The sequence below is a fragment of the Littorina saxatilis genome, linkage group LG9 (genome assembly GCF_037325665.1).
Source record: "Littorina saxatilis isolate snail1 linkage group LG9, US_GU_Lsax_2.0, whole genome shotgun sequence".
NCBI lineage: Eukaryota > Metazoa > Mollusca > Gastropoda > Littorinimorpha > Littorinidae > Littorina > Littorina saxatilis.
Genome location: NC_090253.1, coordinates 29,418,871 through 29,432,645, shown reverse-complemented (window position 1 = coordinate 29,432,645; position 13,775 = coordinate 29,418,871). Strand labels below are relative to the sequence as shown.

The window sequence follows — 13,775 nt, the reverse complement described above, 5'->3', positions numbered from 1 at the left end:
TACAGTCAATCGCTAAGTACAGTCAATCGCTAAGTACAGTCAACCGTGGTCTTATTTTGTCGAAATTATGAGTCCCATCCTCTTGTTTTGTCTCATGCGCGCGTGTTAATTTTTACACAATTGGCTCAAAAGGTATCATTCTCTTCGGAGAAGAATGTCATAGGCTGTAATTGCAGCCTTTTATTTCAAAATTGCTCCATTTGAAAGTGTAAAAAAACAAGTTTATTTAAACAAACACTTTTTTTCCAAAAAAAAGGGCAATAACTGTTGTCTGCTGCAACCAAAGGGAAATCATTCACAAATCTAACGTGTTTTTCAGATAGAGAATTCAATAAGCTTTACAGTGATGCAAGTTATACTTCGCCGCGACTTGTGTATGTGTTATGAACATATACCACTTTTTTTTTTAACCCAAAGGCAAAATTCTCAATAATTATTGGACCTACTGTAGCTGTTTCCATGTATTATTGAATTTACTGTAGTTTGTAGAAATAAAAATGTGAAAAAATTGAAGCTTTCCTGTTTTTATTTCACTTTCTCATTGATGTGTGTGTCCTTATCACCTCGTACATTTGTCAATACTATTTTAATATGGATATCATCGGTCTCTAAACATGTTAATATATTTGTGTTAAAAGTTCTTTCTTGTTCATACTGTGTCACAGCATGGTGGCTGTTCTTTTCTTCAGAATGTATCACGATCTGTGCCCCAAAAGACACTGTATTTTTAAGGGATTTTCGTACCCCTTTCAGTCAACATCCCAATGAAGTCTTCATTATCCTATGATTTAGTCAACCACAATTACCAGGAAATGGAAACGTGCGCTATAACACACGCTTGCACAACGGAACTTGAACACCTTCATCAATCAAACATGCATACTCTTTCTCTCTAAATTTAAGGGCAACATCAGAAAAAGTTAAAAGAATTTATTGAAATTTTTTACACACCCACATACACATTCTAAACTTCGCCAAAAAATTATTGCAACAAATTTCGCACCCAAAATGAAAGCATGAATTCCCGTGTCATTTAAGTCAAACTTTCTATGCCGGTTAAGGCCGTTCACTTGACTGTCTTGAACACCTTTCGGATTAAATATTTCTTTTATAGGGATCACGTGACCACCGCTCAAATAAAGGTACCCTCAAAATCGACCTGACAAAAACGAAAAGGACCAATTACAAATCGGCAAAAAAGCACATCGGCAAAACTATGCCACTTTTACATACGAGAAGAAAGTCAAATTAATTTCATGCTTTACTGTGGGTGCAAAATGTGTTGCAATAATATTTTGGCGAAGTTTATAATTATTACGATGAAAGAATAATTGTAACTTGCAGAACTCGTCTGGAGCAAACCTCGCACACAAAAACAGCTGTGGAAGTTAGTCACCATAGCTACCCTTGTACCTAACACTACATTCCTGCTACGCTGAACAAAATGTGCCTCAACAGCCATTAGTATTGCTCACAACTTTCATATGGGTTTTCCACACACACGACCGAACTTGCACAAAAATTCATTCCAGTGTGAACTATGAAGACAACCATTACTGAAAGTTTACTGAGAGTTCTGGAAATAAATCACAATAAGCACTGAAACACCTGACGCTACATTCTTGTCATGCTAAAAAACATTTGCATTAACTATTTTATTTCGCATTGCCAACAACTTTTGCTTACGGTTTACACACAGGCTTTTACAGACAAAACCATAGGCGAGGGGCAAACAGCGACACTAAGAAAGTGTATAGTATAGTATAGTATACAGGGATCGCGTTTACGCACGATTTTTGCGTATTTGACGCATTTTAAAAGTCGCTAACGCGTTTTTTTCGCCGCGCCGCGTAAGCCATACGCAAAAATATTGTAACTTTTTCTTGTCTTCACGCAGCGCTTTTGCTCTGACTTAATAATCACCCGATCCTGAAACTGACTATAGGGCTCGAGAAGTGACGACACACATGAAATCTGCGCGTCAAAACTAAAGTCCGTTTCTTTTTGCATCGAAGTATCGCAAACGAACGTAACGAGGGTATTACCAGACTGATAATGTCTTGTCGGATAATGAAACAGACATTAGCTGCTCTCCCATCTCGCGCTTCCAAAAGGCGGAAAGTGTGTCTAGTCGTATTAGAGCGGGAAACAAACTCGCAAGGCCCGAAGGTTGGAGACAGCAGGGGTGTTATTCGACAGGCGTGCGCGGAGTTCGACAGGAAAACTCGCCGTATTTAGGTAAGGAGTGTCTTTAAGTCTTTCGTGCGTGTTTTGTTTGTGTCTGTACGTGTTTTCGTAGTACGCAAAAATATTGGTCCGTGACGCGTTTTTTTCGTTTCGTTGCGTATGACTTACGTGTTTTTTAAAAAGCTAGCGCGACTGTATAGTATAGAATAGTATAGTATCGTATAGTAGTATAGTATGGTATGGTATAGTATAGTATAGCATAGTATAGAAGAGTATAGAAGAGTATAGTATGGTATAGCAAGGAAGCAAAATTAAGGAAAATGGAGCAATCTGGTGCAATCTGAGCTATAAGTTTTTTCTCATTCTCGTTAGCCACTTTCACTCAACGATCGCCCTTGTAAAACTTTAAATGGACCCGTCGATACACACACGAATGGAAAGATCTTTGTTCCGACTTTCAAACTGTGTAGTTTCTATTGGTTAGTCTCAAAATATTTGACCAATGAGCTGGTTGCTGAGGAAAAAGGTCTTGGTACTTGGTCAAAATTGTTTGGGGCTGGTTTTTTTCGGAACCGTCGTTTTGAGGGTTACCTTATTCACATGCTTATAACTCGAAAAATGTTTGCTCTTTTTTAAAACGGTTTTCACCACTGGGTAGAGCATAAACAAATCCTTTAGAAATGTAGAAATAAAAACAATCATGCATAAGTGACAAGCGACTCATTCCGTGGTGGAGGGTCACCTGATAGTATCAGATAGATCTGTGGGTCTCAGCCATTGTGATGCTTCAGAAAGTTTCAATGTACAACAACACTACCTACAATCAATGTAAAAGCAGGGTGATTGGTTATAAACATGGTTAGGACCCCCCTCACCCTTCCATTAGTGGCTCTGTGTTAGTACCATTGTTTGAGATTGGCATGGAAAAACGTCATTATTGGCAGGAACAAACAAATGCAACAGAAAATGTGACTCTGTTACAGTGAGTTTTCAACATCAGATGGCAGCCCAAAGGCAGGATTTGTCCTGACGATGACATCGTTTCCTGTCGAACAATTCAAATGAAAAATGCATTCAAAAGTTGAAATAAGTTGCATAACAAGTATGAGGGTTGTCAGTGTTAGCAGAAATGGATTAAGCTATAAGTGTACAACCACCATTACATCCCCCAAAGCCGACGTTACTTAAAATAGAATTAGTAATTCTGGGAAATCGTTCACCAGAGGTACTCGAAATTTATCCATTGATAAATTGGATCTTCAATACATCACTCAAACCGTTGGAATTAATTAAAATGAATAAAATACAAGAATTACGAGTTCAGAAAATTAAAAACAGTTGAAACATTGATAAATTCGATCTTCAGTACATTACTCAAACCTTTGGAATTAATCAAAATGAATAAAATACAAGATGTACTTGTTCTCACATAATTACAAAAATTGAAAAATTGAAAAACATATTTTTAAAACATTGTAGCCAAAGATGCGTATCGAACCTGTGACCGCCGAATCGTGGGTGAGCACACTGCCACTAAGCCAATCTGGCACACAATTCTCGGGGTGAAAATAGAATGTTTAACTTCGAACGAGTTCTCGAGCATGTGTCGAATCATTGGTTTCCGAGTTTATCCGTTCGTATTTGTGTACTGTACGTTCTGTCAATCTCACTCGAGGTAAGTTAAGTTGATAAATGACCCTAGGCGCCCATTTACTTCGTGTCGAAAGCAATTTTAAGTAGCGTTTATTTCAAGTGTGGTCGACATTATGTTGTAGTCCGGCTCCGAAATACCATTGACCAATCGCCGAAAGGTTCTGACGTCATTTCTCAAAAGGACTTCCCTGCCCAGAATTCAATATTTTTGATGACATACAAAAGATTTAGCTCAAGACGACGACACCCTATGGTCGGTTTATTATAAAAAGGGAAGCAAGCGATTAAAACCGGGCGTCGACAGAACCAATGAAGAGGGATACTACCTTGTAGTTATCATTCGTTTGTGGTGTTAGTAATTTCCCTTTAAAACATGAGGTAAAAAAAAAGTCCAATTCTTTGCCAAAAAAAGCGATTTGTGTGCATTGCCTAACTGTTATATTTTGAGAAGAATATCTTGTGCGTGTGTACGCCACTCTGAAAAATGCAGCAAATATTGTTTCTAGAAAATGTATGGACAAAATCTTGAGGAGCACGCACGCACGCGGCACACACACACACACACACGCACGCACGCACGCACGCACGCACGCACGCACGCACGCACGCACGCACACACACACACACACACACACACACACACACACACACACACACACACACACACACACACACAGAGCCGAAAAAATACGAACCTGCTTGCGAGTTGATAGGTTGACGTGTAGTGTCTAACGCAGTTGATGACTGATCGATTTCTGGTTCAGAGGAGTATCTTTCTCCCGACAGCACACATCTTCTGCTACATGTCTGTCAACGTATACAAAGTAACAATGTCATTGACTTACAAATGATTTCCATAGGTCACATTGACCACCATAATTTAACTTTTTTACAGTTGAAGTCACTGACGAGTTTGAAAACATTGACCTTTATAGTTTTCGAAGGGAATTGGTATTTTTTTCAAATTTGAGGTTTATGACAATAGGTTTGAAAACAAGTAAAGGTATATATATATATATAAAGCATTCAAGAACAAAACTTTCTAAACTTTGCACATTATTTGGCAAACACTCACAGTACTCTAAACTGCTAACAAAACATAATTTTCAAGATGTTGGCGTGAACACTTTTTCAGTATTATGTTTTAATTTTCCGATCTTACTTTGCATGCTGAAATAGCTACATGAAAATATACACTATACAAAAAGACTTTTACCCTGAAGAGAACTTAATGCGCTGCAAGCCCACTGTGTTGAAGATTTTGTACCAAAAACCTGTTTTTAAAAGATGTCTTCAACAACAAAAAGTGAGTTTTGAATGCCTGTCTGTTTCAATTTCAGAATATATACATTACAAAGCTCACATATAGACAAAACACTAAACTGTCAATGTTAAAGAGTTTCCAAAAAATGGTAATTATCTAATTGGAGACTAAAAATACCAAGGTGGCCGTCATCTGGATTATCAAGGATATCAGGTTTTGTTTTCATGTCTAGAGATTAACTTTCTCGTTGCATCAAAGGGTTATTTCTGCCATTGAAGAGTATCAGTGACAGTCCAAAGTGCTCCATTCAACAGGACATAACTAAATTAAATTAACAACTAAAGTGAAATAAGACTTTTAAGAAATACTTTTTGAATTTGAAGGTGTCACAGTTGGGATTCTTTCACTTAAGATTAATACACTGTAGTATACCAACAAATGGATATCTATTTTTCATGGGAAATAAAGGAGTCTGACGTGGGTATTTTTATTCTGACAAAAGCAAGAAGAAAATATGATTTTTGTGGGTGGAAACTTGAAGTTGTGAAATATTTTTTGCCCATCAACTAACTATTATTTTTTGCACCGTCTCAGGTTTCATGACTTGCATAAAAAGTCACACACACACACACACACACACACACACACACACACACACACACACACACACACACACAGAGATATAAACACCGTGTACAGTGGTTGTATACCCCTACCAGCATGGCCGACACCAACCCATACCTTGAGCGCATCCCTGAAGACAAAAGTAGTCGCCCTCAGGTCGTCAGCGTTTTTGTCTTGTTCAGTTCTCATGCTTTTGTCTAGTGGCTTACAGAAGCACCAGTCGTAGCAACCGGTCCAACACCACTGCAGAGTGTTCGTGCAATATTTGTCTTCCAGGCAGCACTTCCTTTTGCAGCACATCTTGTAAAGGCGAAGAATCCCTTTGCTGACTATGAAAGCAGCCTAAACAAAAACCCAAAAGATTAAAATATGTTGACTTTGTCGTCGTTGTAGAAGTCGCTGTCGTCAATATCATCGTTGTCCTTTGTCATCGTCGTCATCATCTTCATTGTCTTCTTCGTCGTCGATGTCATCATCACCGTAGTGACATGTGAACATTTTTGGCTAATTATATGCATCCCGACAGGCCTTTCGTGCGTTATGGTCTTAAAAACAAAGGGTTGTCAGTGCTCTACATATATACATAACATGTGCAGCATTACCCCCCGCGGGTTAGGGGGAAGAATTTACCCGATGCTCCCCAGCATGTCGTAAGAGGCGACTAACGGATTCTGTTTCTCCTTTTACCCTTGTTAAGTGTTTCTTGTATAGAATATAGTCAATGTTTGTAAAGATTTTAGTCAAGCAGTATGTAAGAAATGTTAAGTCCTTTGTACTGGAAACTTGCATTCTTCCAGTAAGGTCATATATTGAACTACGTTGCAAGCCCCTGGAGCAAATTTTTGATTAGTGCTTTTGTGAACAAGAAACAATTAACAAGTGGCTCTATCCCATCTCCCCCCTTTCCCCGTCGCGATATAACCTTGAACGGTTGAAAACGACGTTAAACACCAAATAAAGAAAGAAAGTGTGAGAATTGTTATGAAAAACTACTTTGATCAAATAAAAACTGCGATTGCAACAAGCTCATAATTGCGGTACTCATTCTCCAATGAACACAGTCATAAACAAGAAACAGCTTTTATTCCTGACCAATCATAATCCTTGGGTCAAATCTTATTTTAGCGCTCTGCCTCATTGGGTTATGAATCTCTCTATCTTACGTTACATTCAGAGTCTAATCATTAGTATTTTCATGGTTTGTAATGCATCACATGTCTTGACTTACGATGCCGAAGAAAGACAGCCCACTTCCAATGGTCTTGGCAGTAACACGCTTGCTAAATTTGCGCCCCGAACCATGCACTGAGACAATGATGCGAATTCCGTAAGCTCTATAAAGTGTTCTGAAGAATTGGTCGGTCGAATCTGCATAGTGGTCTGCATACCTGAAAGAAACAATATGCATCCAAATAATTAACAATAAACTAGTCAATCGAAAGGGATAATCGAGGCCTCTACTTGCCCGAGAAGCTCAAGTTCCGTTCGTGTTTTGCACTTGTCATCATACGTCAGGAATACCTGATAACTGGGGAGGGGGGGGGGGGCGATTACAACATCTTTCGTATCCCGACTAAAGCATTTGTTCCCGTGCAAACTATATATGACATTGTAAGGCACTCAACTTGGCTATCTGGCACACTTTTCGTGTCAAAGGTTTCTTTAAAAGGGGTCACGTGACCGCTGCTAAAACTAAGGTACCAATAAATAAATTGACGAAAATTTAGAATAGGCTTATCATGGCCCTTTTTACCTATGCGGAGGAAGTCAAACCAATTAACCACATAGAACAAGTTATTCTGTTCAGTTATCTTGCGTATTTCTTTTGTGACGTCATTCCAACTGGTGCGGGTCTCGATCGCATGAGCGGTCAAAAAACGGGAGTGTTGTTCGTCAATTATGAAGGGTACAATGACAAACAAGTCGCTTAAAACTATATAAAAACATTTAGTCCAAAATAATGTTGGCCTGAAACTAAATCTATATATATCTAAACATGTCTTTATATTTTTGGAGTTAAGACTTGATGAGGAACACAATGCAATCATTTTAAAAATAGAGAATACTTCAGGGCTTGCTGTGTCGTACCAGATTTACACGTGCTTTTTTAAATAGTAAACTGCGAGCAAAAGCGAACTTTTCAGTATTTAAAAAAGCAACGAGTGTAAATCTGTCACGGTTTCAGTGACACGAGTGGGAAAAGGAACTCTTTGTGGGGCGCCTTTCCCAAATTGCAATGCAATGAGCCTGGGCTGGCTACCGCATTGCGGAAAAGTTTGGTTGACGATCACGAAATTCACGAAGAAATTGCCGGCGTGAAATCCGTGCGGGAAAATGGGGTGATTTTTCGCTCACTATTAAAACACGTGTTCCTAGCATGCTATACCTGCGTATGGTAGGCGACCAGTGATTGGTCAGGGAGATCGCCTGTTCCAGGACAGGCGATTGCTGATTGGTCAGGGAGATCACATGGTCTTTCCTTCCCTTCTTCCTTTCTTTCTTTTTCTACACTTGCTTTACAGACGACAGGTCTGGGTTTCCGTTGACTAAGATTTGGAGGATTCCAACGCATTGAGGGACTGGTTTAGGTCTACCAACGGGCTTCTGATGTTAGTGCAATACACAGAAGGCTTAGGACGGAGGGATTTGCCACATATTTTTGCTGACGAGCGGGAGCCAAATATTCAAGCGGTTTGCTTGGGAGAGCTACGTTTTACAAGCTGTTGAGGTAATTAGCCGTTACTTTACGCTGGTGACCGGTCAATGTCTGTGAAATGTAAACTCTGTTTTGTTTCTCCATGATAGCGTATAACTTGCTCATTATAACGCTAAATTATAATCTGTATATGGTTTTTGCAGATATAGAGAGGAGGAGAAAATGTCTTGAGTTGTTATAAAAAACGCTGGCGCTGGACCCGAGTACTCTTCAGACTGGCTCGCTCCCCCAGTATGAAAGTTTTTGTCTTGTGCACGTGGATTTAAAATATATATATATATATATATATATATATTTATTTTACACAATTAAAAAATTATTAGAGTAAAATAAAACATTAAAACGTTCATAATAAACAATAGTAAACAAGAATTAAAAAAATAAAATAAAATAAAAAAATTAGACCGTCCATGCCGGGAATCGAACCCGGATCACTTTGGCCATAGTCGGACGCGCTTTCCACCAAGCCACCAATTCTGACAATTTTTCCAGTGAACTCAAATGACTAGACTGCTAACGTTGCTCGTTCATAAAATTAGGTCGCGCAGTGGCACACGCACGCAAAGCACGCACGCACGCAAAGCCTGGTGTCGCTGGCTGGCTGGGCGAACCTATTAGCCGAACGGCTGTCCTATCCCACCGCGAATTCCGCCCGCCGTTAAGAGTCGTTTTGTGATTTATTTGGCATTTAGGTCCCAGGTAACATTATGAAGTTTTAATACGATCAATCGGACCTATTATCAAGTTAGTGTATCAACTTTTGAACGAACTGCGCCCAGTAGTTTCCCAGCAATAAGCTGTTAAGTCGAGACAGACAGACACACACAGACACACAATTAAAGTCTGCTGGACCCTCCTACTGCGTACTCGGGGATTAAAAGTCTATTCTTGCAGGTACCACGTGCTCGCTGAAGGGGGAAGTTAGATATGTTTAAAGGTGCAAAAAAGGGGGATTGTTACCATGGTCACTGCACCAACTACTCTGTTTCAGCTTGCTACCCGGTTTCTACCCGGTTGCTGCCTTGTTGCTACCTGGTTGCTGGAGATTTGCTGGAAGACCTGCTGGAGACGGGCTACACTTTGGCTACACTCTTGCTGGACAGGGGTTGCTGTTCTTTGCTGTACGGTTGCTGTTCTACAGCTGTTGCTGGTGTTGCTGCGGCTTTCACCTGTATGCACCACTGCGTTTCATCGAATGGACCCTGGCTACACTGAGAGTTGAGTGCACCCATGCGTAAACGCCCCCCACCTTGTCATCTTTCTAACCCTTTATGAAGAACTTTGAGTTGTGACAACGTGGAGTGTTAACGCCTGTACAGGCTAAGACTTTTTACAGAGCAGCTAAGTGTTTTCTAACTTTACACGGTTCAGCGTGTTCTTATTATTTCATAAACTTTAACTGGCTTTTGTCAGTTGTCTTTGTTTTGTTTTACGACTTGGTCGTAAAAACACTTTTGGCTTCACGAGAAGAGGGAGGTGGAGAGTTAGTGTATATAAACAGACGTCTAGAACTTATACTTTTGTTGATTCTAACTTTTTTTTGTGACTGCGAGAGTGGATCGTGGTGTGGTTAGTCAGTTAGCAGTAATTGACCGTTTTAGGTCATTCCTTTGACTTACAAAACGTGACAAAATCTGGTACGACACAGTAAGGCTTGCAGTATTCTGTTTATCCTACATACTGTACTTCCGTGTATTTTACTCAAAACGTCCCGCAGTCGAGACGTTCAAATTGAAGACGCTTCTTTTGGAACCTCGATCTATTCCAAAGCCTCGTGCAATCTTTGACGTCAAAGCAAAGAAACATCAATTATTCTAGGGGTACCAGCAGGCCCAAAAGTGTTTCCATAATGACGTTTCCATACTGAAGTTTGTCTCGGTGACTTTGGCGTCATAAGCAGTGGAACCGCAGACTAGTTTAACACGACTTCATTTACATGATATACACACGTGTGATTTGAACGATATTGTTTTTAATGACAACTTTCAGAAACTCCAGGTTAAAGCTTCCGAGCTGAAATAAAACTCCATAGTCCGGACTGAGTCGAAGATTATTTGACCAAAATGTTGATCAATTTGACTGAAAAATGACGTCACCACAGTGGGGCCTCAGCTTTTGCAAAAAGTCGCATTGACATAATCAAAGACATTTATCGAAAAAATGATCAAAAATCTAGGGATATCATCTGCAGAAGCAAAATTTCATAAAGATCTGTCAGGTAGACTTTTTAGGAATCGCTGTACACACACACACACACACACACACACACACACACACACACACACACACACACACACACACACACACACACATATATATATATACACACCACCTTCCTCGTTTTGAGTCTCATTCTCTGTTAAAACATTTTATTCAAAACTTGACTAATTGTAAAAAGCGCCGTATTTCAACAAGGACCTTGCGGATGGCTTAGAAAGTTTCAGAATAAATTGCTTCGGGTAAAATGTCGGATCATCACATTTATTTATTTTAAATGTACTACAGTGTTGCGGAAAGAGCTTTTTCTCTAACCCGTTTCAGGTTTGGTGACTTGCATAAAACAACATTGCAGACACATGACTAATATAATTGCTGCCAAGTTTCATTTCAGAATGAAAATTAGTGAAACATTTATGAATTTAGAGAATCACCTTGCATTTAGTGAGGTAAGCTGTTCATACGTGCTCCTTGTCCACGTGTTTGAGACACACCCCTCGCTAGGGACTGCAGTCATTTACATCCTCTAGTTCTTCCTGAACGTAATGTTCATGCCAATCATGGATATCGGGAGCGCGGTAGGTTGTGGGACGATTACAGTTTTTTTTTCTAAGGCATCAATTGAAAAGCCGATACTACACATTTCCTTCTGATAGCTTTCAGTAGGTCGACCCGAGACATCAAGTGAGGAATTATATTGGAGGAATAGTGTTCATCTAAAGAGAACAGTCATGGAAGTTTCAATATGGAACAAGAGACTGCAGCTGAGAAGCACTAGAACAAAAAATAACAATGTAAATGTACTCTCTCATGTGATTTTTTTAAAATTTGGTAATGTTTTGACTTTAACGTGGACGGGGAATCAAGACAAAGTGTGTTTGTCTGTGTGTGTGACCGATTATCATGAAACTTTACTTGTGAGTTCCTGCAAATGTATATCCCCCGACATTTTATTTCAATAAATGTCTTTGGTGACACCATATCCCTCATTGTTCGATCAAATAGATTGACAGTTTGGTCAAGCAATGCTTCACGAAGCCCGAACTATGGCATCGCATTTCAGATTAGAAGCTTAAAATTAATTAATGAGTTTGGTTCATAAAAAATCTCAAAATTGGAATTAAAATTAAAATTTAAGAAATCGATCCAAAAATGACTGCATCTAATATTCTTCATCATTTCGTTAATCCTAAAACATATAGATATGTTACGTTTGACTTTAACACAAGTTCAGAAAGTTAGAAAGAATAAAGCGAAGCGTGCTTTCATGTGAAGGGTTGTACGCTACTGCGCTATACTGGCTGGTCTCTTCAAGCGATCAGCTACGTTTTCAATGTGAATCAGTGTGTCAACGCTTTCAGTCTCGGTAAAGCACTGTCTGCCTTAAATGCAGTGCGTTCAGTATCATTCTGTGAGTTTGACTGAATGTACTTATTTCGCTTCGTCGATTTTTTTTACTCTATTGTTTATTGCTGACCTTTCATAGTCGAAACTGGTTCATATTTCTTGTTGTTCGTGTTGGTATCTGATGACTACATTTACATTGTCATCTGAGTCATGAAAGTGTAAACTTTACAACTCTGGACAAAGCGTTACCTCAGATGAAATCCTCGAGACGGCGCGTTTTCCAAGCGATCTAGCCGATGGAAGCTGTACGTTGGCAAGCATTCGTCAGAGCAATCAAAGTTGCAGTCCCAGTCAATTATGATTTCGATCACCCCTCCCTGCAATATGTAAAATCACAGGTAAATGAAAACGAAAGATCTGCAACTCAAAATGATTTGCAAAGAGCCTTGATTAAAGAAAGAAAGAAAACGAAATAAATCAAGACATCTTTATGGATGTTTGGTGAGGTAGATTATTTTTTTTACTCCTGGCCTACTCCTTATACAACGCATCACACGGCTGAAACAAAGAACGTAAGAAGAATTCTGTGGTTTGTCAAGATGACACAAGACAAAAGACATGTCTTTACTACGTTTAGGCCCCAGCAGCGGAAGGATGATTATCATCTCACACGGCATGAACAACTCGTGTTGATGTGACTTCGCATTTGGCATCACATTATGTAATTGATATTTCCACAAATGTAACAAACTGCAGACTTGCTGCTGTGTTTAGTTCTATGCCAATGGTCCTGCATTCAAAAACTAGAGTTTGTTTGCATCAAACCTTTTGCTGTATTATATCAAAGGGTAGGCAGTGGAAAATAAAATAAAACTAACCTCTGACACCATGGAGCTGAAACTGTGGCCTGTTTCTTCGACGATGGTGTTGATTTTGAAGACAGGACAGTGCTTGTTTCTTGGATGTCCGGGATCAAACATACACGTCTCCAGCTCTTTGTCATTCATATTGTTTGGAATGTTCTGTCTGAGATGGCAAAACGATCAACTTATTCTTTTTTTTTTCTTCTTCTACTTCTTCTCCGTTCATGGGGTAAAATTTTCATGTATACTATTGATGTTTTTTTTTTACACGAGTGGTTATAACGTGCGTGGCCCTATTTACCCCGCCAATTTGGCATCCATACGATACTCAGTTAACATTTATGAAACATGAGAATGGCTTAATGAGATTCATCAACATTATCTCACAAACCTGATCTGATCAGCTAAAGGGTGACTCCCCCTCTAAAATGCTTATATCTTTCACTGTACTTGTGTTCAGCTTCATATGTGATGAATATTAGCTTAAGATGTAGGATGATATTTGCACCAATTTTCAAGTATGTAAGTCGAGTGGTTTGCTTTTAACGCTTTAAAAAAATACATTGTTCTAAGTCGGAGCAGTAGCCACATTCATCTGACTTGAACCCTCCAGACTCCCTCTAATGAATTGCTCTTTCAACTCATATATTGTCTGAGGGTGTTTTTTTGTATTCAAGGCCATTCAGAAAAACCAACAGGTACAAATCTAGAGGGCTCAATTCGGTTTAGTGTGGCCACCAGTCAGTAACAAACGTCCTACTTTTGAGTCAATCCCGGTATTTCGAATACATTTGCGAAGGAGCATAAAACTTAAACCTTTTATCATCCTATATCGTAGGCCAATGCAAATCCAATATGAAGTAGTTGTCTAAACAAAGTTAGGAGTTATCAGCCTTTAAGTGGG

General features: G+C 39.3%; 1 protein-coding gene across 1 annotated transcript; it reads right to left on the bottom strand.

The window, feature by feature from the left end:
• Positions 1 to 915: 915 nt before the first annotated feature.
• Positions 916 to 13,052, bottom strand: LOC138975822 (P2X purinoceptor 4-like). Its single transcript, XM_070348584.1, has 6 exons — positions 12,887 to 13,052; positions 12,258 to 12,385; positions 6,957 to 7,116; positions 5,846 to 6,070; positions 4,536 to 4,647; positions 916 to 3,232 (listed from the first exon to the last, which is right to left on the bottom strand). Exons 1-6 carry the CDS (start codon positions 13,013 to 13,015, stop codon positions 3,165 to 3,167), a joined length of 822 nt encoding a protein of 273 aa, XP_070204685.1. The 5' UTR covers positions 13,016 to 13,052; the 3' UTR covers positions 916 to 3,164.
• Between the last annotated feature and the right edge of the window lie 723 nt (positions 13,053 to 13,775).